This window comes from Vulpes vulpes, chromosome 15 (assembly GCF_048418805.1).
Source record: "Vulpes vulpes isolate BD-2025 chromosome 15, VulVul3, whole genome shotgun sequence".
In the NCBI taxonomy this organism is placed as follows: Eukaryota; Metazoa; Chordata; class Mammalia; order Carnivora; family Canidae; genus Vulpes; species Vulpes vulpes.
This window is the reverse complement of record NC_132794.1, coordinates 50,108,981-50,136,221: the sequence shown is the minus strand read 5'-3', so window position 1 is coordinate 50,136,221 and position 27,241 is coordinate 50,108,981. Positions and strand designations below refer to the sequence as shown.

Here is a 27,241-nt window from a genome sequence, read left to right as displayed (position 1 = left end):
CCCTATAGAGTATGTGATTTTTACTTTGTCTTATGTATAGTTTTACCTTGCCCATTTATTGAGTGTATCCTCAGTTAGGTACTGGATTGGATGTTTGATATAGTCTTGTTTAATTTCATCCTTAAAGCAGCTGTACAGTGAAGACATTATGTCCATTATATAGAGGGAGAAAACTGATGGGTGAAGAAGTTAAATTACTTGCTGTAGCATACATTGCTTGTAAGTGACAGGTGAGCTTTGAGTGCTCCTGACTCAAGTGCCTTTTCTTTCTTTTTTAGTGTTCACTGCTGCTTAGTCTTCTGCCTAAAATCTGCTAAGATCAAAAGAGAACTTAGATAACTTTAGGGACCTTGTGGTGGCATAGTAGAAAAGGGAGCAGTCAGAGAGGAGAATGTTAGGTTGAGGTATTGAAAGAGTATGGTTTTATCTAAAAAATAAACTTTTTTTTTTTAGTACTCTGCACATAATTTTTTTCTCCCAAATCATCAGTTGGATACTTCAAAACAATTTTGGTCTGCAAATGGGTTCTGTTTGGCCCATACATGGTTGTAAAATATATTTAAATTAATTGATAGAATTTTAAAATGGGGAAATTTTATGTAAAACTTGGATTTTCAGTTTCTGGCATTACTAGTCCAGAGGTAATACAACAGTTGTATTACTGGTAACAATTGCCTGGAGCTGTGAATAGAGCAGCTATCCTCTGCTTAGGGGACCATGAGTGCTATGGTCAGTTTTGGTCCCCATAATTTGCTATTGTACATGGACATTGAAGCCAAGTATTCATCATTTATTATAGTGCTCTTGCTTTTCTTAACTGACCTCACTCCTTTGTGTTACCTTGTTTTGCTTTCTGTAGGCATTTAAATTTATGGTACTTCTTTAGGAACACATGCCTTACTTACATTTTTGTGGCCTCTTGGTTTGAACCAGTGAGGACAGGGACTATGCAGATCCCTTATTGTAAAAGAAGCAATGCTGTTAGAGAAGTCCCATGCTAACTTCTTTTCTCTTTGTATATCAATGTGTTGTCCTTTCTCTAAAAAAATAAAACAAAACTTGAATGTTTACATTCAGTAAATGTGCAGGCACCGTGGCAGGTGTTTTAAAGGGGCTTTGCCATTATGGAGTTTATAATTTAATAGAGAGACAGATGTTAAATCATTACATAAATGGCTATGCAGTTATAATTGTGATCATTGCAAAGAAGGAGGAAAAATATAATATATAACCTAATCTGTGTGATGGGGTAAGCTTCTCTTTTTTTGGGGGGGGAGGGGGGTAAGCTTCTCTAAGGAATGTGATCTCAACTATAAATATGAATTTGTTAGGCATAGTTGAGGGGCTGGGGAGAAGTGTGTGGCATGTGAGAGGAGGAATTTTCCAGACAGAGGGAATTGCAAGTGCAAAGGCCATGAATCTAGAAAGGATTTGGAGATTGAAAGCTCTTCAGAACACATGTGTATTGATTTTTTTAATGTTGCCTTTATTCATAAATGCAAGTATTTTGGAAAAAGCTGCTTGTGAACTTTTCTACATAAAATTCCAAAAAAATCTTCCTTTCATATCTAGTGTCTAATTAAGCCAATGATCCTAACCATGGAGCATCCTAAAATATACTAAAGAACTATAGATTGTTTTATTACCCTGTAAAATTTTTATTTTATTTTTTTAAAGATTTTAAGTAATCTCTACACCTAGCATGGGGCTTGAACTCACAACCTCAGAATCAGAGTTGCATGCTTCACCAACTGAGCCAGCCAGGCGCCCCTTGCTGGCTGGCCCATTTTGAAAATGAGACGATTATAGATTCACATGCAGTTGTAAGAAATAATACTTAGAGATCCTTTGTAAACTTTGCCCAGTTTCCCAAATGGTAATGTTTTGCAAAGCAGTATAAAATCATAATCAGGATATTAACATTGATAAAATCCAATGAATGTATTCAGATTTCCCTACTTTTACTTGTATTTGTGTGTGTGAATTTTTATAAAGTCTAGTTACCTGTGTATCTACCACTATAAATCAACATACTGAACGATTCCAGCACCACAAGGATCCCTAGTGCTGTCCTTTTATTGCCATACCCACCTCTTCTCTTACTGAACCTCTGGTGATCACTAATTAAGACTGTCCTTTGTGATATTTTGTCATTTCAAAATGTTATATAAATGGGATCATACGTTATGTAACCCGTGGGATAGACTTTTTTTAGCGTATTCCTGGGAGATCCATCCAAATTGTTGCATGTATGGGTAGTTCATTCCTTTTTATTGTTGAATAATGTTCCATGGTATGGATATACCACAGTTTAACCATTTACCTATTGTAGGAAGTCTAGGTTGATCTGGTTTTTGGCTGTTAAAAATAAAATTGCTCCCAGGGCACCTGGGTGGCTCAGTCAGTTAGATGTCTGACTCTTGGTTTTAGCTCAGATAATGATTTCAGGGTTGTGAGATTAAGCCCCACATCGGGCTCTGTGCTCAGCTCAGAGTCTGCTTGGGATTCTCTCCCTTTCCCTCTGCCCCATTCCCTGCTTTTGTGTGCGTTCTCTCTCTCTCTCTCTCTCTCTCTCAAATAATAAATAAAATCTTAAAACAACAAATAAAGTTGCTCTGAACATTTGCGTGCTAGTTTTTGTGTGAATATAAGTCTTCATATCTCTGGAATAAATGGCCAGGTGGGCAGTTGCATATTTATTTTTTTTTAAGAAACTGCCAAACTATTTTCTAGAGTTGCTGTATCATTTTATAGTTTCACTAGCAGTGTAAGAGGTACAGTCTATCCCTTCTCTTTTTTTTTTTTTTTTTTCAGTCTATCCCTTCTCACCAGCATTTGGTGGTGTCACTATTTTATTATGGCCATTCTGATAAGAGTGTAGTGATGTATCTCGTTTTAATTTGCATTTCCCTAGTGGCAAGTAATGTTGAACATCTTTTCATGTGCTTATTTGCCACCTGTACATCCTTTTAAAGGAAATGTCTGTTAATGTCTTCTGTCCATTTTCTAATTGAATGTTTAAAAATTGTGTTTTGAAAGTACTTTATATATTCTAGTTATTAGCCCTTCATAGGATATGTGGTTTGCAAGTATTTTCTCTCACTCTGTAGTTTGTCTTTTCATCCTCTTCAGAGGGCTTTTCACAGAGCAGGTTTTTAATTCTGATGAGGTCTGTCAAATACTTTTAACAGAGCAATATAAATACATAGTTTATTTAAAAAATAGCTGATAGAGGTGCCTGGCTGGCTCAGTCAGTTAAGTGTCCTACCTTGATTTCAGCTCAGGTCTCAGTCTTAGGGTTATGGGTTCAAGCCCCACGTTGGGCTCCATGTTGGGTATGGAGCCTACTTAAATAAAAATGAGCTTATAATGAAAAGCAGGGTCCTTATCCACCCGTGGTCCCTTTTCACAGAGGCAACCCTTTAAGTGTGTTTTAACTTCTTTGAGAGGTTATCTTCCTAGCACTCAATGCTATTGTAAACCTAACACCATTATACTGCCATTTCTTGTTTTATCAAATTAAGACAGTTGAATTATATAATGAAAGATGCGGATTGACTCAAAACACTCCCAATTTTTGATAGTAATTATTTTAGTTCTTTTAATGGCTATTTTTGTATTTCTAAATAATGTATTTATTTTAAGATTTTATTTGTTTGAGAGACACAGAGAGCATGAGTGGAGAGAGGGGCAGAGGGAGAGGGAGAGGCAGACTCCCCGCTGAGCAGGGAGCCTGATGTGGGGCTTGATCCCAGAACCCTGAGATCATGAGCTGAGCTGAAGGTGGATAGTTGCTTAACCTACTGAGCAACCTAGGTGCCCTGTGTATTTCTAAATAATGAATTTAAACCTTTGTTTTCATCAGCTTCAGACAGTGGAAAAATTTAACATCGGTACTATTTTTTTTTGTCTTTAATCTGATTTATTTCAGGCCTCTTCAGATTCATCTAATCATTCTACAGATATGTATTGGGTATTTCCTATATTTCAAGCAGTGTTGAATTTTGGAGTTGCAAAGAATCAGAAAAAATAAAAATCATAGACCTTAATGTAGCTTACATTCTCATATGGGATATAGTAATACATGGTAAATAAGTAAATAGTATGTTAGACACTAAAGGCTGAAGAGAAAAATATAGCAGAGAATAGCAGAGAAAGGGATAGAAAATGTCAAAGGAGTTGCAAGTTTAGATAGGGTGACTTAGGGAATGCCTCACTGATGTGATGTTTGATTAAAAGTTCTTAAGTGATGTCTCTAGTTATCTGGGATAAGTGCAGTCCATGCATTGAGAACAGCAAGTGCAAAGGCCCTGAGGTATGAGTGTGCCTGGAATATTTGAGAAATGACAAGGAGGTCAGCATGGCTGGAATAGAATGATGGAGAGAAGTGGGAAGTCAGAGAAGTAAAGGTGGGACCAGAATATATGAGGCCTTACAGGTCAGTGTGAGGAATTCAGCTGTTTCTTTTAGTGAGATAGGAAGGCATTTAAGGGGTTTGAACAGAGGAATGACATAATCTGACTTAGATTTTGACAGGATCACTCTAGCTGCTGGATTAAGAATAGACTGAAGAGTGTACAATTTTTACTTGTGGATTATGCCTTGTTAAAGCTGGGGAAAAAAAGAAGGCATTTAAATTAAAAAGGAGAATAGACTGAAGGAGGTGCGAGGGTAGAGGCAAGAAGACCAGCTAGAAGACTACTGAACGTATTTATTTATTTTAGAGAGTGAAAGAGAGCACGTGTGTGTATATACAAGTAGGAGGGCAGAGGGAGAGCGAGAATCCCAAGCAGCCTCCGTGCTGAGCTTTGGACCTCATGACCCTTGATCACAACCTGAGCTGAAACCAGGAATTGGATGCTTGACCAACTCTGCTACCCAGGTGACCCCTGAAATAATTTAGGCAATGTTAGCCAGTGGCTAGACTAGAGTAGAAGTGATGAGGAGTGGTGAGAATCTGGGTTTTTTGATTGGTTGTGGAGTATGAGAGAAGGGGAGGTAACAATACTGGAAGAACGGAGTCACTGCTAGAAGAGATGCATAAGACTGCAGGAGAAGGTCAGGTTTAGACATACTGAAGTTGAGCTGACTTTTCAATGAACAGTTGGAGACAATTGATGTACAAGTCTGGATGAAGCTCAGGGGGAAGGTCTAACTACTCTGGAAATTTAAATTGCAGAGTCACTAGTATATGTGGATGATATTTAAAGCTGAGTCTGGATAAGGTCATTAAGGAGGTGAGTAAAGGTGAAGTTCCAAGGACTCACCGTGCCTACCAGCATTTAGAGGTCAGGGAAGGACATGAAGCAAAACCAAGAAAAGAGACTGAGGAAGAGCCAAAGTATGTGGTTTGTGTTGTCTTTCATTGCTCTTCTACATTTTGTCATGTTTGTTCTTGGACTTTCCCTGTAGTTCCCAAGGTTATGTAACTAGTCTTCCCAGTTATATAGGTAATATTCTATTTTATTTTTGTGAAAATCTTAGTCCCTTTTCCTTGGATCATAGTCCCCAACTTTGCATATTTATGTATACACCTTTTAATGGTCATTATAGTTATGCTCAGTAGTCTTTATACGAAACATTAAATGTATAGAAAGTTTCAAGGAAGCGAAAAATGTTGCCTATAATTCTGCCACCTAGAGGCTAATTGCTATAAACATTTTGGCATATTTCCCCTCTTGTGTGTGTGTGCACTTGATGGTTGACTTGTGTAAATTAAAAGTTTGTGTTTGACCTTTTTTGCTTAACAACATGGAATTTTTCCCATGGCAGTTAAAACTCTTAATAACATTTTCCTGAAGTTTCTCATTTAAAAATTTAAACCCACAGGAAAGATAAAAGGATAGTACATATTTGTTCTCTATATGTATGTGCGTATACACACACACTCACACATAAACATACATAAAATACACGTTTTAGAGGACTGGATTGTTTGAAACTAAGTTGCAGACATCATAGTTACCCTTTAATACTTCAGCATTTATTCCCTAAGAATAATACATTATTTTATATAATCATAATACCCTTATCACACCTAAGGAAATATTAATTCCGTAATACCTAGTAATGTAGTTCTATTCAGATTTTCACACTTGTATCGGATGTCAAAATATATTTTATAATAAACATTGTTTCAAATAAACTAATTTACTGATCTGTTTAGTTTTCCAGGATCCAATTCAGGTCTTTACACTTTGTATTTGTTTTTTTCAAATATTTTTTTTCAAACATTTTTTTTTTTTAATTTTTATTTATTTATGATAGTCACAGAGAGAGACAGAGAGAGGCAGAGACACAGGCGGAGGAAGAAGCAGGCCCCATGTACCGGGAGCCTGATGTGGGATTCGATCCGGGGTCTCCAGGATCGCGCCCTGGGCCAAAGGCAGGCGCCAAACCGCTGCGCCACCCAGGGATCCCTTTTTTTTTTTTTTTAAATTCAAACATTTTTAATAGTTGCAGAATATACAACAGTTTTATGGATCAGGAAATTATTTAATTATTTTCCTTTACTGGACTTAGAGGTATTTTTTAATCACAGTAAACTTTGAGAAATAAGCTTGTACAAGGATCTTTCTAAATTTCAAATTATTTCTTGATGTTATTGAAATTATTGGGTTACAAACACTTTTTAGAGCTTTTTTTTTAGAAACATCTTTCCAAATTGTTCTCCAGAAAGGTTCTGTTAGTTTATAAGAAACTAAGTAATTTAGTGTCATAAACATTATATGATAATGCTTATCTCATGTTTGGGCAGCACCAAATAGTAGTATACTATTTATTTTTTTCTAATTTGATGAGCAACAATTGGTTTATATGTTTTTCTACATGTTTAAAGATACTTGAATTTCTTCTTTATGAGTTGTCTGTTCATTTATGTTTTGGGGTTCTTTATATGAATTCCTTATATTTTTTGAAGATTATTCTTTTACATTTGTTGCAGTATTTTTTCCTAATCGTTGTCTTTTACTTTTGTTCATAATGTTTTTTGACCATTAACTTCCTTTAAATATACAGACCTGAATTTTATTCAGACACTCAGATTTTATATATGTATTCTAAGGTTTTTCACTAAAATATTTTTGTGAACTGTGTCTGATTCAGTTGATGTATTTTTGAGTCCCTTCACTATAACATCTAACGCCTATCTTATGTCACTTGTCAGTAATTCTCTTGAGGATAAGATTTTTTTTCTCCCTGCTTAAGTTTTTTCAGAGAAAGGTAAAATTCCAAATATGTTTGTCCTTCTCTTAAGTATTTCTTACTTAATTCTGAGCAATGTGTTTTGGTTGTTATCCTTTCAGGTGCTTTTTGTAGAAAGAAGCACTAATGGGGACCAGGCTTTTTACTCTTTTCACATTGGTTTAAGATATTGGTATGTGGGGTGTCACAGTAAATTTTGAAGAGTGCTTTGAGCAAAGTGTCCCAGCCTATCTGGGAATACATGATCGTTTCTTTCTGCTGTTTAGTGTTTTGGGAATGTCAGTGGAATCTGCTCCTCCTGCGGGTGAAGAGAAGGAAGAAGAAGTGGAAGAGAAGGAGGAGGAAAAGGAAGAAGATACTAGAGATGATATTACCACACACTCACTTGGTGCTGAAGGTAGCTTTATGCCTTTTTCTGGATAGTAAATTGTTCTAAGTCCCTTTCACATAAGCATGTAGATATCTAAATTTCTCTTGATCAAGTTACAGATTTCTCATCATTAAATTGAGAAGAGTCATTAAGAAATTTACAGTTGTCTAAGATACTCCACCAAATTTGATGTTCAGGAATTTGATGCTTATTGGATAGCCCCCTTTCTGCATATTGATTCTTGTTACATTTGTTTTTCAAATATTTTGGGGATGTATGCTTCCTGTGTGGAAGCACAATCAGAATTGCTGTGTAGGTGGTTATAGTTTATGTTTATCTTCAGAAAGTAGACATAGTCTACCTATAAGGTACTCATAAGGTTTTATAATATGTAATTTTTTGCTTCATTACATATTTTCCCTCTTTCAGTGCCTTTATTCTTATTGTTTTGTGTTTTTAAAAAAGATGTATTTATTTTTGAGAGAGAATGTGAGTGAATGCAGAAGCCAGGGAAGGGGCAGAGGGAGAAGGAGAGGATTTCAAGCTGACTCTCAGCTGAGCGAGGAGCCCAATATTGTGGGACTTGATCCTCATGACTCTGAGATCATGACCTGAGTTGAAATCAAGAGGTGGTTGATTAACTGAGCCACTCAGGCACCCTTACTTTTAGTGCCTTTATTTTTAATTTTATTTTGAAAAACTTTGAGTCAGGGATTTGGTGTGGATGACTTAAAATGACCCTTTTATGTGCTAAGGGACACCTTATATGGTGCATAATATTGTGACATGCTACCTAATTTCTTGGGGTTTTGTTTCTAGATCCTGCCTCATCACAGTTGGGCTTTGGAGTTCTGGAACTGTCCCAGAGCCAGGATGTTGAAGAACATACTTTGCCATATGAAGTAGATAAAGAGCCTCTACTGTCAGTAACCACCAACTCTAGTTATACTAGGCTGTCTAATATGGATGCTAATATTGGTATGAAACATATTTTTTCGCATTAGGAATTATTTATAAACATTTTCCTACCCAGCTAGAGTTGGTTATCTTTTCCTTTATAGATTTTATAGCTAAGTTAATATAGTCTAAGTTAATGTAGTAAGGTTGCAGAGTTATCTGGCAAATACTTGTTAGTTGACGGCTTGAAGATTAATGAGAGTTTTTGTAAGTGGGTTACTGGTTATTTATTTATTTATTTTTGGGGGGTTACTGGTTATTTTCCTTTTTTGGAATGATGCCTGTATATATTTTCAAATTGGACTTTTTATTAAAATCTTTGCCTTTAAAAACGTATTTGGGACTACTTCTAGTACTTTGAAAAATTAAATGTCTTCTCCTGTCTTTTAAAATTTCAAGGAATTAAACATGAAGAACAGTCCAATGAAGATATTTCCATGGCAGAACAGCCTAGCAGGGATGTCCCTGTGGAAACAAAGACCAGTAAGGATGTACCTGGGTTAGAAGAGCAAAACCCACCATCTGCAAGGTAAACTACTCTTTCTAGAAAGTATTATTGAGTTTTTGCTTTAAGATCATACTTGTTTTACTTGGCTAGGTGGAAACATTTTTAGAAATTGTTGATTTTCCAACCCTTATAATGTGCATATTTATGGTCCAGTGGAAACATTGATTGTTTATGAATTTTTACTGTGTCTTCATCTCATCTTCAGGCATATTACAAGGCCATTGTATTGCTTCAGTAACTAAAGCATGACTCCTTTTTTTTTTTTTAAGATTTTATTTATTCATTCATGAGAGACAGAGAGGCAGAGACACAGGCAGAGGGAGAAGCAGTCTCCATGCAGGGAGCCTGACGTGGGACTCAATCCGGGGTCTCCAGGATCACACCCTGGGCTGCAGGCGGCACTAAACCGCTGCGCTACCAGGGCTGCCCACCTTCTCCCCTCCCTTTTTTTTTTAAGATTTTTATTTTCAAGTAATTTCTGCATCTAACACATGGGGCTCGAACACGAACCCTAAGATCAGGAGTTGCATGCTCCACCAACTGAGCCAGCCAGGTGCCCCTATAAGCATGATTCCTTAATCTTGGCTTGTCACTCCTCTTTGATCTTTTGTCTACAGAGGCACGGTCTTTCTATGGGAGGACTTCATACCCTCTCTAGTGTTATGAGGAGTCAATAATATATTTGAAAATCTGTTCCTATATTTAAGTAAGGAGTACCCAAATTACTTTGGCCCTCAGGTATCTTGCTGAAATGTGTAGCTTTTAGAGATGTATTCTTTCCCAAGTCCTCTAGGTCTTAACTTGGTAGGAATTAGGCACCTTGGTAGAAATTAGGCATATCTCTAGTCTCTACCTGTGGTGATTGTTGTGTCCCAAACTGCATTGCCTCTGGTCAACAGCTCAAGTTTGGATTTGGCAGGGGAAAACGGGGATGCTTCCAATTTGGGGAAGGTGATGAATAAACATTCAGTATTGTTTTCTAGCTTCCTTCAGTGGAGACAGTGGGAATGGGGTGCTGAACAAAATTGAATATCAGGGGAAGTTGTCTTTCTGATGCAAAACACTCAGTCTAACTTGGGCTGACTTTTTAAGGCTTTTCTTTAGGAAGTTGCCCTGTAGCTAGTTTTGCTATCATTTTAGTAGGTGAATCTATTTCCCAAGTCTCTGGAAAGGGGCCAGCAATGAGTCTTCAATATATGAGTAATGTTGGTTATGAAGGATTCTTGGTTTCGGGCTTAGGTTGAGCAGATCAAATGGACAGGGCTAGGAATAGATAATGGGTGTGGCAATAGTGCAGAGGATAATTCACACCCAAGCTCTTTTTGTGGAAGGTCCTCATTAGGACTGACATTGTTCTGGTCTGGGTCACAATCTTTCATGTTTACCTAGGTAATGGAGAAATTCTTAACAAAAATCCTTAAATCGCCTATCAGAAATCTTGGATAGAATGCTGCATAGCAGTGAGCAAAGTTGAAAAGAAATATTACTGTGTGAGAGATAGGCTTTGAAATGGGCTGAGGCTTTGTATCATAAAAAGTAGCTTATTTCACTTTTAGGATATAGTTACATAAATTAGAGCCACCGGAAGTTTTGAGATTATTAAAGGGAAAACATAAAACAGGAAAAGCTTTTTAATTCAGAGGTGAGAGTATTTGAACTAGCAACTCTTTCTCCGGGTGATTTGAATTTCCTTAGGTCAGAGGATATGCCTTCTAGTCCCAAAGTATCTCTTGCTGCTATGGAAACAAACGAACGAATAACTGCTCAAGAGCTTTTGCAAGGTGGACTGAAGATTCAGAAGTCACCAGAACCTGAGGTTTTGTCAACTCAGGAAGACTTGTTTGACCAGAGCAATAAAGCAGGTACAAAGAAGAATTAGTTGCTGTAGCTTCTCTTCCCCAAAGATCTAAACTTTTTTTTTTTTTTTTAAGATTTTATTTATTCATGACAGACACACAGAAAGAGAGAGGCAGAGACACAGGCAGAGGGAGAAGCAGGCTCCATGCAAGGAGCCCGATGTGGGAGTCGAACCTGGGAATCCGGGATCATGCCCTGGGCTAAAGGCAGGCACTAAACTGCTAAGCCACCCAGGGATCCCCAAAGATCTAAACTTTATTTCTGTTTGGAGGCTACTATTTAAGTTAGAAGGCACTTGATAGATATGTAGACTTGTTTGTAATATCGAAGGAAAATATGTTTCTAGCTGATTAATGAGAAGGGCTTTTGGGAATGATTGCTCTTCAATATTTTGACATAGTTTTCTCTCTGTTTAGATGAAGATATTGAGGAATAATAGTAATATGGTAAATTTAATATTTTGGACAGAGTAGCTCTTTCTGTCACCATAGATCTTCAGATCTTAAATATCATGATAAATAAGTATAGATTTTTCATAATGACCTGGGCAATAGTCTTTCTACTCATCTATCAGAAATAGGAAGTTATGGCCTAGCAGAAAGAACATAAAACTTATATAAGACTGGAGTGGTTTTTGTTTCACATTTTGTTAACCTCCACCACTCCCCATTCTGAAATCTCACAGAGCCAGATAGCTTCAGTAACAACCAGCAAAATATGTGTTGGTTGTAAGGAGGGAAGAAGAAAAGGTTATATTCCTTTACTGTATGCTGGGAATGTGTGCAAGATATTCAAAGAGTCACCAAGGAAACTTTCTTGGTCTTTCACTGAAGCTATAAGGTTGTATTTAAGAAATTCCTTTGTTTGAGAGAGCGTGAGCATGCATGTACAGGTTGGGGGCAGAGGGAAAGGGAGAAGCAGACACCTCCCCCTTTCATTGAGCAGGGAGTCCAAGGCAGCCCCGATCCCAGGACTCTAAGATCATGACCTAGCTGAAGGCAGATGCTTAACAATTGAGCCACCCAGTGACCCAAGAAATTCCTTTATACTTCAGAGTAATGTAGCTGATACTCCCATCTATTGCTAGGGAGAAGGGACCAACAAGAGATTCTTCATAATATAAATCAGTAATGGCTGCTTATATATCCTTTTACTAATGCATTAGTATTTTTTGTCTCCTCTGAGGAGGCTTACGTTCTAATCATGAAAATTGCTGCATCCACATCATCAGGTGTTAAGTGCATTGTTTTGACTTTTCCCATCTGCATCATGGCATGAGCTTTACTTCACTTTAGGTAGACCTTGGAATAAAAGGCCTACTTGCTATTTTATAATAGAAGCTTCACAAGAAAGAAGAGGTTTTAGAATTCTGCCTTTTTCCTCCAAGCTTTGATCAGAATAAAAAGGACTAAGGAATCCTTTTTTGTTAGTTCTGTATTAAGGAAACCCATAATTTAAGACACCTGGGTGGCTCAGTTGGTTAAGTGTCTGCCTTTAGCTCAGGTTATGATCCTGGAGTCTTGGGATTGAGAGCCCCAGGTTGTTTGTCCCTTTCCCTTTTATACCCCTCCAACCCTTAGGCCCTGCTTATGCTCTCTCAAATAAATGAATAAAATCTTAAAAAAAAAAAAAAGAGGAAACCTATAATTTAGTAGGGAGGGTGGGATTGAATGGTCACTCAGAATTTGTGTTAGCATCCATTTCATTGACTGTACTACAACTAGAAAACAGTTTCTGCCCTCTTGGAACATGGTTGGAAACATGGATATTATTCTTTTAGCAGTACTCAGTGGTCTCTTTTTTTTTTCTTTTCTTTCTTTCTTTCTTTCTTTTTTTTTTTTACAACTGAGTAATGTCAATCTGAGAAGCAAATGCAACTAGAATTTTTTTTTTCTCTCTTTTTTTGAAAGCTTCTGGTGCTTGCTCTACTCCTTTAAGGGAAGAAGGTGGAATTTCTCTAGTTTCCACACCTGCTACCACTCTGCACCTCCTGCAGCTGTCTGGTCAGAGGTCCCTTGTTCAGGAGAGTCTTTCCACGTAAGTAATCCTGAAATAGCTCTGCCAAGGAAACAAGGGTCTTAGGCTAAGGTTAAAAGAGCTAAAATTGTCTACTGGTCCAGAATTCTTTTTTAAACCAAAAGGCAAACTCTAGGCTTTAGAATTTTTGGATTAAGAACTTAGTGGACCTATTGAAGGCAGGTAGCTCTGCTTTCTTGTTTTGAGGTTTTATAATAGTAGCCCAAAGGTTTCACTAGGAAGAAACTGCCCAGTTATGTACTCTTATACATCCAAAATAAGCATTCTGCTCCTCCATTTGACCAGCAGTTCTTTCCATTTAACAGCTTAGGGGTGGAGAATAGGTTATACTAGAGCTAATAGTAATTAGAGTATTTTATCTCTGTGTTATGGCAAAGAGGCTTTTTTTTTTTTTTTTAATAAAAACGTGCCTGATTTTTCTAATAGTAGGCAAAAAATGGTGTTAATATTTTTATCTCATTTCTGCAGATGAATGTATTTTGTAGTAGTTTCTCCTTCTGCTTTGCAATCATGGTGTCCTTTTATCCGATTATTTACTTCTCTTAGAATTATATGGCTTTATCCTTACTCTTTTTTTTTTTTTAAAGATTTTATTCTTTTTTTTTTTTAAGATTTTTATTTATTTATTCACGAGAGACACGGGGAGAGAGAGAGAGAGAGAGAGAGAGAGAGAGAGGCAGGCAGAGACATAGGCAGAGGGAGAAGCAGGCTCCATGCAGGGAGCCTGATGTGGGACTTGATCCTGGGTCTCCAGGATCATGCCCTGGGCTGCAGGCAGCGCTAAACCGCTGAGCCACCGGGGCTGCCCTCCCTTACTCGTTTTTTTTTTTTTAATTCTAATTTTGGATGTGTCTGGTATGAAAAATAGTTAAGTATTATTCATCGCTCTTCTACCAATGTCTGGTAGCTGTTTGGGAGATTGTTTTTTTAAATTTATTTATTTTTTAATTTTTATTTATTTATGATAGTCACACAGAGAGAGAACGAGAGAGAGGCAGAGACACAGGCAGAGGGAGGCAGGCTCCATGCAGCGGGAGCCCGACGTGGGATTCGATCCTGGGTCTCCAGGATCGCGCCCTGGGCCAAAGGCAGGCTCCAAACCGCTGTGCCACCCAGGGATCCCTGTTTGGGAGATTGTTAATAAGATTTCGCTGAATGACTTAGATATTTTTGCTATTAGAAAGTAAAAAACAAATGTAAAACTGTGGCTGTGGTAAAATAACCTGTAAATTCTCTCTTTACATAAAGGAATTCCTCAGATCTTGTTGCTCCTTCCCCTGATGCTTTCCGATCTACCCCTTTTATCGTTCCTAGCAGTCCCACAGAGCAAGAAGGGAGAAAAGGTGAGCTCTCTCTTGATCTGTCTGTTGATCCTCAGATTAGAGAGGAGGAGCACTTCTGCCTTGCAAAACGTAGCTTCTTGTTTGAACACTGTGATAGTATTTAATAGACTGATACCTGTCCCACCTTCAGGGATGTGACCTAGTGTAAAAGTGTTCTCAATTCTCTGCTCTTCTAACACTGATTTTTATGAAAATTCTGTATTGTTGATTTAATTTTTTAAAAGATCCTTAAGGTAAAATTTTTCTGTTTTTAAGGTTGAACTCAAAGTAGTATATTACAATGGTATATTAGTGAAGAATTGAGTTTATTTATTTATTTTTTTAAATTTTTATTTATGATAGTCACAGAGAGAGAGAGAGAGAGAGGCAGAGACACAGGCAGAGGGAGAAGCAGGCTCCATGCACCGGGAGCCCGATGTGGGATTCGATCCCGGGTCTCCAGGATCGCGCCCTGGGCCAAAGGCAGGCGCCAAACCGCTGCGCCACCCAGGGATCCCAAGAATTGAGTTTATTACTAATAGTCCAGTAGTTTCCAGTACATGTTGACAAGGTCTTGGTGAAAGGGAATCAAAAACTGTTTCTTGTGCTCTTTAAAGGTTACTTTTGCTATCACCAAAGCAGTTTTAGTGGAAGAGTGGCTAGGAGCAGGTGGTAGAAATTTTGACTTCATTCACATCCATTGCGGACCTAGTGATGTTCTATTTAATCACAAGAAAGATTTCTTTTTTACTTAATTTATCTCAGTAACTAAACCTCTTTTACTCTGTTCTAGTTCATATCCAGTCACTCACTCAAGATCTGTCTTTTTTTTAAAATATATTTTTATTTATTTATTCATGAGAGGCATAGAGAGAGGCAGAGACACAGGCAGAGGGAGAAGCAGGCTCCATGCAGGAAGCCCCATGTGGGACTTGTTCCTGGGATTCCAGGGTCATGCCCTGAGCTGAAGGTAGATGCTCAACTGCTGAGCCACCCAGGCATCCTGATATTTCTTTTTTTAAAAGATTTATTTATTTGTGCATAGGGTGAGCGGCAGAGAGAGAAGAGAATCCGAAGCAAGCTCTAGCCCAGTGCAGAGCCTGACATGGGCTCCATCTCATGACCCTGAGATCATGACCTGAGCTGAAATCATGAGTTGGACGTTTATCCAACTGAGTCACCTGAGTGCCCCAGTCATTCAAAATATTTCTGAATTCCTACTACTATTATGAAACCTTTTCCAGTAAATTTCATGATTTTTTTCCTTTTTATTCTTTCACATACCAATAATGTATGATAGCTATTGTTTATTGAGCACTTAAAGTATGCCAGGCACTATTTTGTGTACCTCTCCTTCGTTCTAGGTGCTTTTCTTTGTTGTTTTGTTTTTTTCATTGAACAGCAATCCTAAGAAATAGGTGTTACTTTTATCTCCCTTTTACAGGTGAGGAAACAGAGTCACAGAGAGTTTCACAACTAATAAGTCACAGAGGCAGGATTTGAGCTCAGGCAGCTGCCTCCAGAGCCTGTCGTCTTATCTGTTGTTTACATGCTTCCTACGATATTCTGCTGTCTTTATTCTCAAGTGATGTAAATAGAGTAATGTATTTAACTGTTTTTCAGATGTAATTTACCCATGACAAAATTTTATCTTTCTTTTGCCACTATGTTTGTGTCTGGCTGTTTATCTTGAAATCAGTTGTAGGTATCCAAATGGACTACTGTAATTTTAAGCATGACATAATTAATGATATCTTTGGTAAAAAGTAAAAGTGAATCCATCTTACAAAAAAATCCTACTGCAAAAAAAAAAAAAAAATCCTACTGCAAGTTAAGTTTGGCCTATACTTAAAACTTTTTTCTATTTGTGGTGTGAACATTGAAGATACATTAAAAAATAATTCTATTAAAAATGCCTTCTCCCCGATTGTAAGATGATTAATACTATAGAAAGTTTGGAAAGCATATAGGAAGGTAATAAAAATCACCGGGATACTGCAATCCAGCTATAATTAATTTTTGATTATATTTCCTTTCAGAGTATTTTCTATGCGTAAAGAAGTGTTTTATAAACTTGGGAGTATGTTATATATATGATTTGGTGCTGTTGTTTCTCTTTTAATGTAACATATTGTGTTTTCTCCTGTCAATGATATTTTAGATTTAATGCATTTGCTTAATATGTGCATAACTGTTTGTGGTCTATATATGCTTGCTTGCTTCCTTTTCTTTCTTTTCTTTTTTCTTTCTTTCTATTCTTTCTTCCTTTCTTTCTTTTTCTTTCTTTCATTATTAACCTAAAGCCTTTTTTTTTTTTTTTCCTAAAGCCTTTTTATATTTAGTGCTTATTAGAACAGTAGGTCTTTAATAAGTGCTTTGTCATGGTGAGAGAGATCAAAAGGTGTAATGAAAATACTTAAACAGAGCTGTAGTAGTGTACTCAAGGCCTATAGCAATTAGACTATAATGTGAGGTTGAAGTCAAGCAAAGCAGCAAGAGTAAGTATTGAGGTGAGGCATAGCCAATACTGTGAGTGTAGATTGCAGTGAAAAACTTAGTGGCATAGATAATTTGTGAGAGTGGTCTTAGAGGGAAGCCTGTTTGGCATCAAGTTGTAAAATAGGGGGAAAAGCGTTGTTGAATTAATACCCAGCTAGCTAGGTGGGGTCTGAGGAAGAGCCTGTTAGCTGACAGGTGGGTAGTATATTATGGGAAAGCAGTGGGAAGGTGGTGGTGGTGGTGATGGTGGTGGTGGTGTGTGTGTGTTTCCCCCTTGGGCCATTTGTCTCAGGATTAGTGGCTTGGTACTTCCTTCTTTGATAAATCACTGCTTGATTGACATTGATAGATTGTTTTTCTTCTGTATTTGTCCTGGCATTCATCTCTCTGCTTAGCAGTTGCTAATGCAAATATAATGAGTTCATAAATAAGTAGGTAATAGAGTGGTGAGCAAGTTCTGCCTTTCAAGGCCTGTGGCAAAATATATGATGGTTAAATTTGGTGAATTAATCTGAAGGTTCCTATGCAAAATAGGAAAAACTGAGTTATAGTAGGGAAAGGTGTTTTAGAGGATCCTAGTTAATTTAACATTTCATGTGGATGAGTGGGTATCCTGAGATGAACCCCAGTTTCATCTGTATCTGAGGATTTGGGGAGTGTGGACCTTCCTCCTGCCAGGGGAACAAAGTGTAATGCTAGATTTCTGTGACTCAATCTACTGTTAATCTCTGCTTTTCTGAAAATTAAATCATTGTTTTTTAGGAATAGAAATTTCTGTAATACAGTTGGTACTAGTGGTGTTAGAACATGAGTAATATTGATGAGTACTTATTTTTCAATTTGCTTTTCGTGTTTTAAACCAGATGAGCCAATGGACATGTCAGTGTTATCAGAAGGAAAAGGAGAATCTTTTGAGAAGAAACTCCAAGATGATGAACCAGTGGAGATAGAAAACCCTCCTGTCCCACCTGAGCCTGTTATATCACCACAGGCCTCAACACCAGTATCTCAGAGCACACCAGTCTTTAATCCTGGGTCACTTCCTATCCCATCGCAGCCTGAGTTTTCTCACGTGAGTATTATAGAAGGAATGTTTTCCTATTAATTTTTTTTCTTTAACAATATTTTTTTCTTTTTTTTTCTTTTTCTTTTTTAAATTTTATTTATTTATGAGAGACACAGAGAGAGAGGCAGAGACACAGGCAGAGGGAGAAACAGGCTCCATGCAGGGAGCCCGACATGGGACTCGATCCCAGGTCTCCAGGATCATGCCCTGGGCTGAAGGCGGCGCTAAACCGCTGAGCCACCAGGGCTGCCCTCTTTAACAGTCTTTGAGGTATAGCTTATAAACCATAAAGTTCACCCATTTTATTTTATTTTATTTTATTTTATTTTGTTCACCCATTTTAAATATGTAACTTAGAGATATTTAATACATTTACAGAGTTGTGCAGCTGTCCTCACGGTCTAGTTTTAGAACATTTCCAGAGTCACTTATGTGTAAACTGTCTTTAACTTGTACTTCTTGTACTGTCTTTAACTTTTTGAAAATGTTAGTGCAGAATTGAAGGGGATGTTAATCATTATCCTACTGTAACACAACGACTACTACCATTTTTGTCTTTTCACGGGTCTATTTTTTTTTAATGATGTTGTTTATAGTGAACACATAACTTTAATCTTTTTCCAGGTAACATTGCATCATAATGATTTTTCAGTATTACATAGTCTTCATACTACCCTTTCCTTTTTTTTTTTTTTTTTAACGAGTGAGATTACAGGTGCATGGGGAAGGGCACAGGGAGAGGGAGAGAAGCAGACTCCACCAAGTGTGGAGCTTGAAGCCGGATTCCATCTCACGACCCTGAGATCGTGACCTGAGCCGAAATCAAGAGTCAGATGCTTAACTGAGACCCACCCCCATACCACCTTTTCAAAACTTGTATAGTATTTCTCTGAGTGAATATAACATAAGCTAATTAATCATTCCAGCATGGAGGGTTTTAAGATGGTTTTTAGTTTTCAAATGAGAAGTTAGTTTTCTTCTAAAAGCAAGGGAAAACTAACATGTCTTTTGTATAATTCTAAATTTAAATATTAAAAACATAAAATGCAAAAAAAATAAATGCGTGTTTTATTCATAGTGAATTGAAGGTCCTAAATCAAATCTAAGTGTGTATGTTATATGTTCAATCTAAATGCCTTTTGTGAGACTAATTGGGGGATTATTTTAGTGTTCTTGGGAGAACAACTTTCATGCCTTTCAGTTTGCAGGTGTTGTACCAAAAGTTTATATTGAATAATGAACGGTAGTGAAAAATACTACAAATTTAGTATAGAGGAGATAGTAGGAAGAAAAGTTTAATTGTTTTCTGGAGTTTTTAAAACTTGTCTGTTTTGTTGAAAATTCCATTTTATACCAGTCATTAGAAGTGATTTGGTGATGTGGTTAAGAACGACTCTGGAGTTAGAACTTTCTAGACTTACTCCTGGCCCTACCATTACTGCCTGCCATTGTGACCAGTTGAAACTGAGACTGTTTTCCTCATCAAATAAAATGGGTATATGGACACTACCTACCTACCTCATAGGGTAGTTGTGAAGGTTAAATGGTACCTAGATTAGTGCCTTGCATGTGTAAATACTTGAGAAGAGTTAGCTTTGCTGGTGTTAAAAGAGTGAAGACTTGGTTACCTGGAGATGAAGTCAGTGTTCAACCACCATGTGTCTTTTAGTTTTGTTTTTCTGTGAAAGTTGTCTGTGAACATACATAGCTTTAAAGAATCATCAGAATTTAGGGATGAGCTGTGAGCATTGATGGAGAGTACTGAGAAGAATTTTATAGAAGAGGTAGCTGATGTGAAAGAGACAAGTTACAGATGTTTATCAGTGTCTAAACAGGACTTATGTGGAAATGTATATCTTTGCAAAGGTATTCCCTACCGGGAGAAGTGAAGCATGGCTAAAAAGGGATAAACTGACTCTAACAAGGCACCATTGAAGAAATTGCCTCACCTTCAACATTTACCAAAGACCTTCAGAGGCATCTATACAGCCAGCAATGAACATTTGAGACAAATGAGTGATGTTGAACATAGTTCAAAGGTCCATGGAACCTAAGATGACTTAGGTTTCTTTGGACTTATATTTTAAGATGTCTCAGCCAGTAGAGTAGTCTGTGTCTCCTAAAAACAAAAAAGGAGTCTGATAGTTAAAACAAGATCTCTACTCCTACCCAGAGACAACCACTTTCAGTTCCTTAAAATTTTTCTTGTGTTATATATCTCTATAATTCGATATATCATACATTCTTTTAAAAAGGGTTGCTTTTTTTTTTTTTAAGAGAGATTTTATGTATTTATTCATGAGAGAATGAGAGACCCAGAGATATAGACAGAGACATAGGCATAGGGAGAAGCAGACCCCTTATGGAGAACCTGATGTGGGACTCGATCCTGGGACTCCAGGACTGTGCCCTGAGCCGAAGGCAGATGCTCAACCATTGAGCCACCCAGGCATCCCTTTAAAAAAGTTTTTAAGGGTGTCTGGGTGGCTCTGTCAGATAAGTGCTTGACTCTTGATTTCAGCTTAGGTCACTATCTCAGGGTTATAAGATTGAGCCAGTGTCGGGCTCTGTGCCTGGTTTAAGATTCTCTCTCTCCCTTTCCCTTTGCCCCTTCCTTGCCCCTGAAAAATATGTTTTATCTATTCCTCTATCTTACCAGTATAGTTACATCATAATTTTGTTTAAACCATTATTAAGTTTATATCATTATGAACACTATTATAAACACTATTCAAAGCAGAATCTGTGGAATATTATTATTTTTCATGTTTAGATAATTTCTTTTCTCTGGAATTGATAATAGTCTATTTTATTTGTTTAGTTTTCTGCATATTTTTCACTTCAACCCTAGGCTCTCTACCAATTGCCAATTCTCTACCAATCTCCTTTCAGGATGTTTGGGGGCCTCAAACTTCATCTCTTTGGAGAAACCTCTTTTGGAGACTCCTGATTTCTATCTTTACTGTTTTCTTCTATTCTTGGTGCATCACTCACCTCCTTTTCACCATAGTCCTTGGAGGTTGTCTTTATGTGTCTTTGTGTTGGATTCTTTTTGGGCTCCATGTCCTGCTTGGTTTACTCTCTCATTTTATTGGAGGGTATTCTTTAGTAGCATACTGTCTACTCTCCCTTTTTTTTTTTTTTTTAAGATTTTATTTATTTATTTGAGAGAGAGAGAGAGAGTCTCCCCGCTGAGCAGGGAGCCCAACATGGGACTCAGTCCCAGGACCCTGAGATTATGACCTGAGCTGAAGTCAGATGCTTAACTGACTGAGCCACCCAGGCGCCCCTCTGCTCTCATTATTGACTCATAGTTTGTAGAAATATAGAATTATAGGTTGGAAATAGCTTTCCTTTTAATTTTTGAAGGCATTGTTCCACGATCTTCAAACTTCCAGTGTTACTTTTGAGAAGTGTGAAGTCAATTTGATTCTGATCTTTAATATGTGAGCTGTTACTCTCCTTACTGAAATCTTGTAGGATTTACTCTGTGTCCTTCGTATTACGAAATTTCCAACCCCATGACACAGGTTTATTTTCATTGTATTGGGCATTTGTTAAACCCTCTCAATCTAGAAATTTAAGTCCCTTTAATTTAGGGATATTTAATTGTTTAATTTCTTCCCCTTTGTTCTTTTTAAAAAATATTCCCTTACTAGAATACCTATTATTGATTTTTTTTTTTAAGATTTTATATATTTATTCATGAGAGTCACAGAAAGAGAGGCAGGAGGAGGAGAAGCAGGCTCCATGCAAGGAGCCTGTTGCAGGACTCGATCCTGGGAATCTGGGATCAGGCCCTGAGCCAAAGCTCAACCTCTGAGCTACCCAGGCATCCCTTATTATTGGGATATTGAAACTCCTTGAATAGTCTTGTAATTCTGTTTTGTCTCATACTTTACATTTCTTTCAACTTTTTGGGTGATTTCCTCAACTATCTTTAAAAAAACCAGCCTTATTGAGATAATAATTCACATGTTTACCTTTTTTTTTTTTTTTTTTTTAAGATTTGATTGATTTATTCATGAGAGAGACAGAGAGACCTAGGCAGAGGAAGAAGCAGGCTCCATGCAGGGAGCCGGATGTGGGACTTGATCCCGGAATTCCAGGATCACACCCTGAGCCCAAGGCATACATTCAACCGCTGAGCCACCCAGGCATCCCGATGCCTTTTTTAAAAGTGTATATTCCAGTGGCTTTTAGTATATTCACAGAATTGTGCAGTTAGTTGCCACAATCTAATTTTAGAACATTTTCATCTCTCCCCTTCTCCAAAAGACCCCATGCTCATTAGCAGTCGTTCCTATTTTCCCCATCCCTAGCCAAACACTAATCTACTCCATGTTTCCATAGGTTTGCCTGTTCTAGACATTTTATAAGTGGAATTCTATAATAGGTAGTCTTTTGTGATTGGTTTCTTCGAATTAGCACGTTTTCACAGTTCATTCACATTGTGGTGTGTATCAGAACTCTTTTTATCCTGAATACTACTACATTCTGTTTATAAAATACATTTTACTCATTTATCAGTTGATGAACATTTGGGTTGTTTCCCAGTTTTGCTCATTGTGAATAATTCTGTGTACATTCATGGAGAAGTATTTGTGTGGACATACGTGTTTTTTTTTTTTTTTTATTTTAAAGATTTTATTTATTTATTCATGAGAGAGAGAGAAAGAGAGAGGCAGAGACATAGAGGGAGAAGCAGGCTCCATACAGGGAGCCTGATATGGGGACTCGATCCCTGGTCTCCAGGATCAGGCCCTGGGCTGAAGGCGGCGCTAAACCACTGAACCACCTGGGCTGCCCCTGGACATGTTTTTATTTCTCTTGTATATGCCTAGGAGTGAGTGCAGTTGCTGGATTCAATCTTCTTTTGACATTTCTGAGTTATTAATTTCTAGTTTTGAGTTTTTAATTTAGAAACGATTTTTTTCTCTGAATGTTCTTTCTTTTCTAAAAAAAATAGTATTTTGTCTTGTAATATGGGTATACTAGCTCATCTCCCTAAGGATATTATTAGTTTTTTTAGAAGTCTTCTCTTCCTTGGAATAGTTGCTATTTCTTCAAATAGATTTTAGTTAGTTTCGATCCTTGACTTTGAAATTGGAGGGTTTCCTCAAGTGTCTGATAATCCTTGATTATCTGCTTTCAGAGAACAATACCAGAAAACTGATTAGAATTCTAACTGGTGTTTGGTGCTTATTTCTGGGATTCACTGTAATGTGATCTGGTGGGCCATTTTGGGAATCCCCTAGCATCAGTATCTTGATTTGATTCAGCATGGTCAGGTTCTCCAGAAAAATGTCTAATCTCCAGTCTCCTGGTTGCCATTGTTCTAGAAATCTATTGATGGAAGAGGGCTGGGGGTGCTGGGGTGTTGAGAGGCAGGTGCAGGTTCCTTTCAATATGTAAATTTTCACTTAATCTCTGTGTTTTCACTTTCTAATAATTGTGCCTCTTTCTCTTCATGAAGCTTTATTTTACTCCAGGGCAGAGGAAGGTCAGGGAGTGAGGATCTGAGAGGTGAACTGCTGCTGCTGCCTTTTCTTTCTTTCTTTCTTTTTTTTTTTTAAGTAATCTCTGCACCCAAAGTGGGGCTTGAACTCACTATTTCAGAGGTCGAGTCACATGTTCTTCCGCCTAAGCCATCCAGGCACCCCTGAACTGCTTCTTAAGTAGCTTTTCAACCAGTCCTCCTGTTTTTGGCTCCGCCCTCACCACCATTTCCAGAGTCACCTGGTGATGCTGCCAAGTCTTGAATCTTTTTTTGGACATGGTGGTTCTGTGGTGTAATTTGGGTTGCTTCTTGGCTGTCTCCATTGCTGGCTTAGAATTCAGCTTTCGCTAGTCTGTCAAATAGATGATCACTCTTCCAAAATTTTGCTGCAGTTATCTTTCTTCTGTTCTTTTTCTTGAAAAATCAAAAAAATTTTCCTTTACTGTTGCTTAGTGGGGTTTTGGAAAAGAGTTAAAGTAAATGTGTGTATTAAATCCACCATTTTAATTTTTTTGTCCTTATCTGTCAAACTTCTTACGTTTTATTCTTAATGGCTAACCTTTGCACATCTGTTATTTCTTCTGTACCTTGATTCCTGGAGTCCAAGTCAACCTTGATATTATAAGATCTAAATATTTATGAGATAAATATTGATCAAAAGATGACTGGGATAAAGGTAATTTTGTGTATTTTTTTTTCTTTTTTAATATATATTTAATTGCATAGCCTCTTTGACCCTTCACTAGGATAGAATGGATGGAGAGAGGGTTAGCAAAACATAGTTTGATACTTAACACTTTCCTCATTTTTGATATACATATTAATTTAGGGGATGACAAATCAGATTATAGAGGACTGTATGAATAGCTCTTGAACTCTGGATATGTGAGACCAGTTTTTGACTGGTTTGATACTATGGATTAACGTCTGTATTGAATCTAGACTTAAAGATGGGCTCACATTGAGAGTAGTCCGACAGTTCTCCATCAGTCTATATCAGAGCCCTGGGGAGTTTCTGTTCACTTAGCTCAGGTATTCTGACCCAGCTTCCAGGGAGTCTCAGCACTATGGATTATTATGTGCCAGACACTCAGAGGCTAGATCCAGGCAGTCTTTACAAATACAGGTTGTTGATAGTCTGGTTAGCCTGACTGAAGTTCTACATATATTGAATAAAAATCTTGTAGAAAATGAAATCACATCAGTGTTTATTCTGATAATGCTTCTAAGATATTTAATGGGGGGGGGGGGCAACTGCTTACTAGATAATGTGGTTTCCTTTGGGGTGATGAAAATTTTTTGAACTAGATAGGTGTGGTGGTGGTTGCACTGAATTGTAAGTAAGTGTTCACTCTGAAGTGTTTAATTTTCTGTTATGTGAATTTCACATAAAAGATATTTGTAGTTTATTAGCAGTGTTTTTCTACATGAGCCTCTGTAAAATTATCTGTTTTTTGCAGTAAGAAAAAATTACTATTTCTTATAGAGAATGTCTAATATATATGCACTTGCACCTGGGTGGCTCAGTGGTTGGGCATCTGCCTTTGGCTCAAGTTGTGATTCCGGAGTCCTAGGATTATCCCTGCATTTGGCTCCCCCATGGGGAGCCTGCTTCTCCCTTTGCCTGTATCTCTGTCTCTCTCATGAATAAATAAATAAAATGTTTTTTTAAAAAAATGCAAGTAAGATCATCAGTTATCCTATCTCAGAAATAACTACTTTTAACCTTTTTATGTATATGTTTATTAACGTGAGAACACATGAAAATCATATAGGCATGTATAAAAAGACTATAGTAAAATACATATCCACATAATTTTTTTTTAAACTGAAATAGAAACTTTCTATTTGATGTGTAGCCTGAATGTTTTTCTCTTAATATTCATCTGTAATTTTATGTATATAACACACACATGATGGAATACTTTGTATCGTAATTTTTATTTCTATTTTTTTTGTCTTAAAGATTTATTTTTATTTATGATATATATATATATATATATATATATATAGAGAGAGAGAGAGAGAGAGAGAGAGAGAGAGGCAGAGACACAGGCAGAGGGAGAAGCAGGCTCCATGCTGGGAGCCTGATGCAGGACTTGATCCCAGGACTCCAGGATTGCGCTCTGGGCCAAAGGCAGGCGTGAAACCGCTGAGCCACCCAGGGATCCCCTGTATCATAATTTTTAAATGAATCTCTTGGGGTGCCTAGCTGGCTCAGTGGGAAGAGCATGCGATTCTTGATCTTAGGGTTTTGAGTTCGAGCCTCATGTGGGGTGTACAGATTACTTAAAAAAATCTTTAAATGAATCTCATATTAGTAGACATTTAAGGTGTTTTGTTTCCTATTCTAAATAATAAATTTGCATGGAATAGTAGTGTACCTAAGTCCTAATTCCATCAGATCATTTCCCAGAAATGGAATTATTGGGCAAAGGGGTATATGAAGTTTTAAGGCTGTTTATTGTCCTAGTGCCATTTAGAAATATTAAACCACTATACATATATGGAGCTTAGCCATACCTCAGAGTCTCAAATTTATGACTTTTTATAATCTGAGAGGGTAAACAATAATAGACATTGAAATATCAGCAGTTATGAAATATACAGAATGTTTGGCAGCCTATATTGATTTCTCTTTCCTTTAAAAATCATAGGCAATTAATGCCTTACCAGCAATGTCTAGTTTTAATAGCATTTATATCAGGCAAAACAACACACTAAAATTAAGTTCTTACACAACGACATGCCTAAGCTTTGGCTTATTTACTTTTTTTTATGTTAAGGTATTATTTAAAATAAAATGCTGTTTTAAGTGGATAGTTTGATGAATTTTAGTAGTTGTCTACAAATGTGTAACCACCACCACCATCAAAGTGTAGACGGTTTCCTCACACTAAAAAGTTTCTTCATAATCCTTTGCTGTTCACTACCCTCCTGATTCCCTCTTCAACCTTAGGTAACCATTCGTCTGCCTTCTGTCGCTATTGTTTTGGGTTTTCTTGAGAATTTCGTATAGTTGGAATCATAAAATGTATATGGTCTTTTATGTTCTAGTTCTTTAGCTAGCATATTTTTGATGTTCATTCGTATTGTTAGATGTATTAACCTCTTACTCTACTTTCTTTTTTTTTTTTTTTTAATTTTTTTTTTCTTACTCTACTTTCATTGAGTACTATTCCATAATATAAATATCCACAGTTTCACAGTTTTATTCACCAGTTGACAAACACTTGAGTTGCTTCTAACTTTGAACTATTATAAATAATACTGCTATAAACATTTGCATACACATCTTAGTGTGGACATAGGATTTTATTTCTCTAGGGTAAATACTTAACAAGTGGAATTTTCTAGGTCATATGTAATGTTCTTTAACTTTGTTAAGATGCTGTCAGACTCTTTTCCATTTTGCCTTTCCATCAGCAGCAAATGAGAGTTGCAGTTGTTCCACATCTCACCAACAGGATATAGTCTTTTTAACTTTAGCCATCTTTGTTGGTATGTAGTGGTGTCTAGTTGACTGATGATACTGTTGGTTTTGGATTTTAACATCTATTTTATGAATATTTTATGAATGAATATTTTGAAATAGTAGGAAGTAAAATAAGTATATATTCCCACATTATGAGCACTGAAGTGGGCTGTGTAAGCATTTGTTCATATGATTACTATGTAATTGAAAGCCCGTCAGATAAATGACGTATTTTTAGGAGTTGGGTGATGTATAATTAAATTTAAGGGCGTTCCTACCCTTAGAAGGAAAAGTTAATACTTCATTGTTTTTGTTTATCTTCTGCTTATTATAAATTAGTGGTTCACAGGAAAAAGATTAAAGTGACCTGTGTTGTTGCAGACTGGGGATTTATGAACTTTGTATTTCTGAGATTATGGCCCTAGAGTTCTGTAATTCTTGAACAAT

The 27,241-nt window shown here is 37.0% G+C and overlaps 1 protein-coding gene across 14 annotated transcripts in view; it reads left to right on the top strand.

The window, feature by feature from the left end:
- Nucleotides 1-27,241, top strand: part of TP53BP1 (tumor protein p53 binding protein 1) — a 97,905-nt gene that overhangs the window by 28,336 nt on the left and 42,328 nt on the right. For all 14 annotated transcript variants that reach the window (XM_025998583.2, XM_072740631.1, XM_025998585.2 and 11 more), the window contains 7 exons: nt 7,470-7,600; nt 8,393-8,551; nt 8,930-9,059; nt 10,734-10,900; nt 12,806-12,932; nt 14,181-14,275; nt 17,617-17,825. In XM_025998583.2, coding sequence (XP_025854368.1) covers nt 7,470-7,600; nt 8,393-8,551; nt 8,930-9,059; nt 10,734-10,900; nt 12,806-12,932; nt 14,181-14,275; nt 17,617-17,825 — 1,018 coding nt within the window. The remainder of the gene's footprint in view (nt 1-7,469; nt 7,601-8,392; nt 8,552-8,929; nt 9,060-10,733; nt 10,901-12,805; nt 12,933-14,180; nt 14,276-17,616; nt 17,826-27,241) is intronic.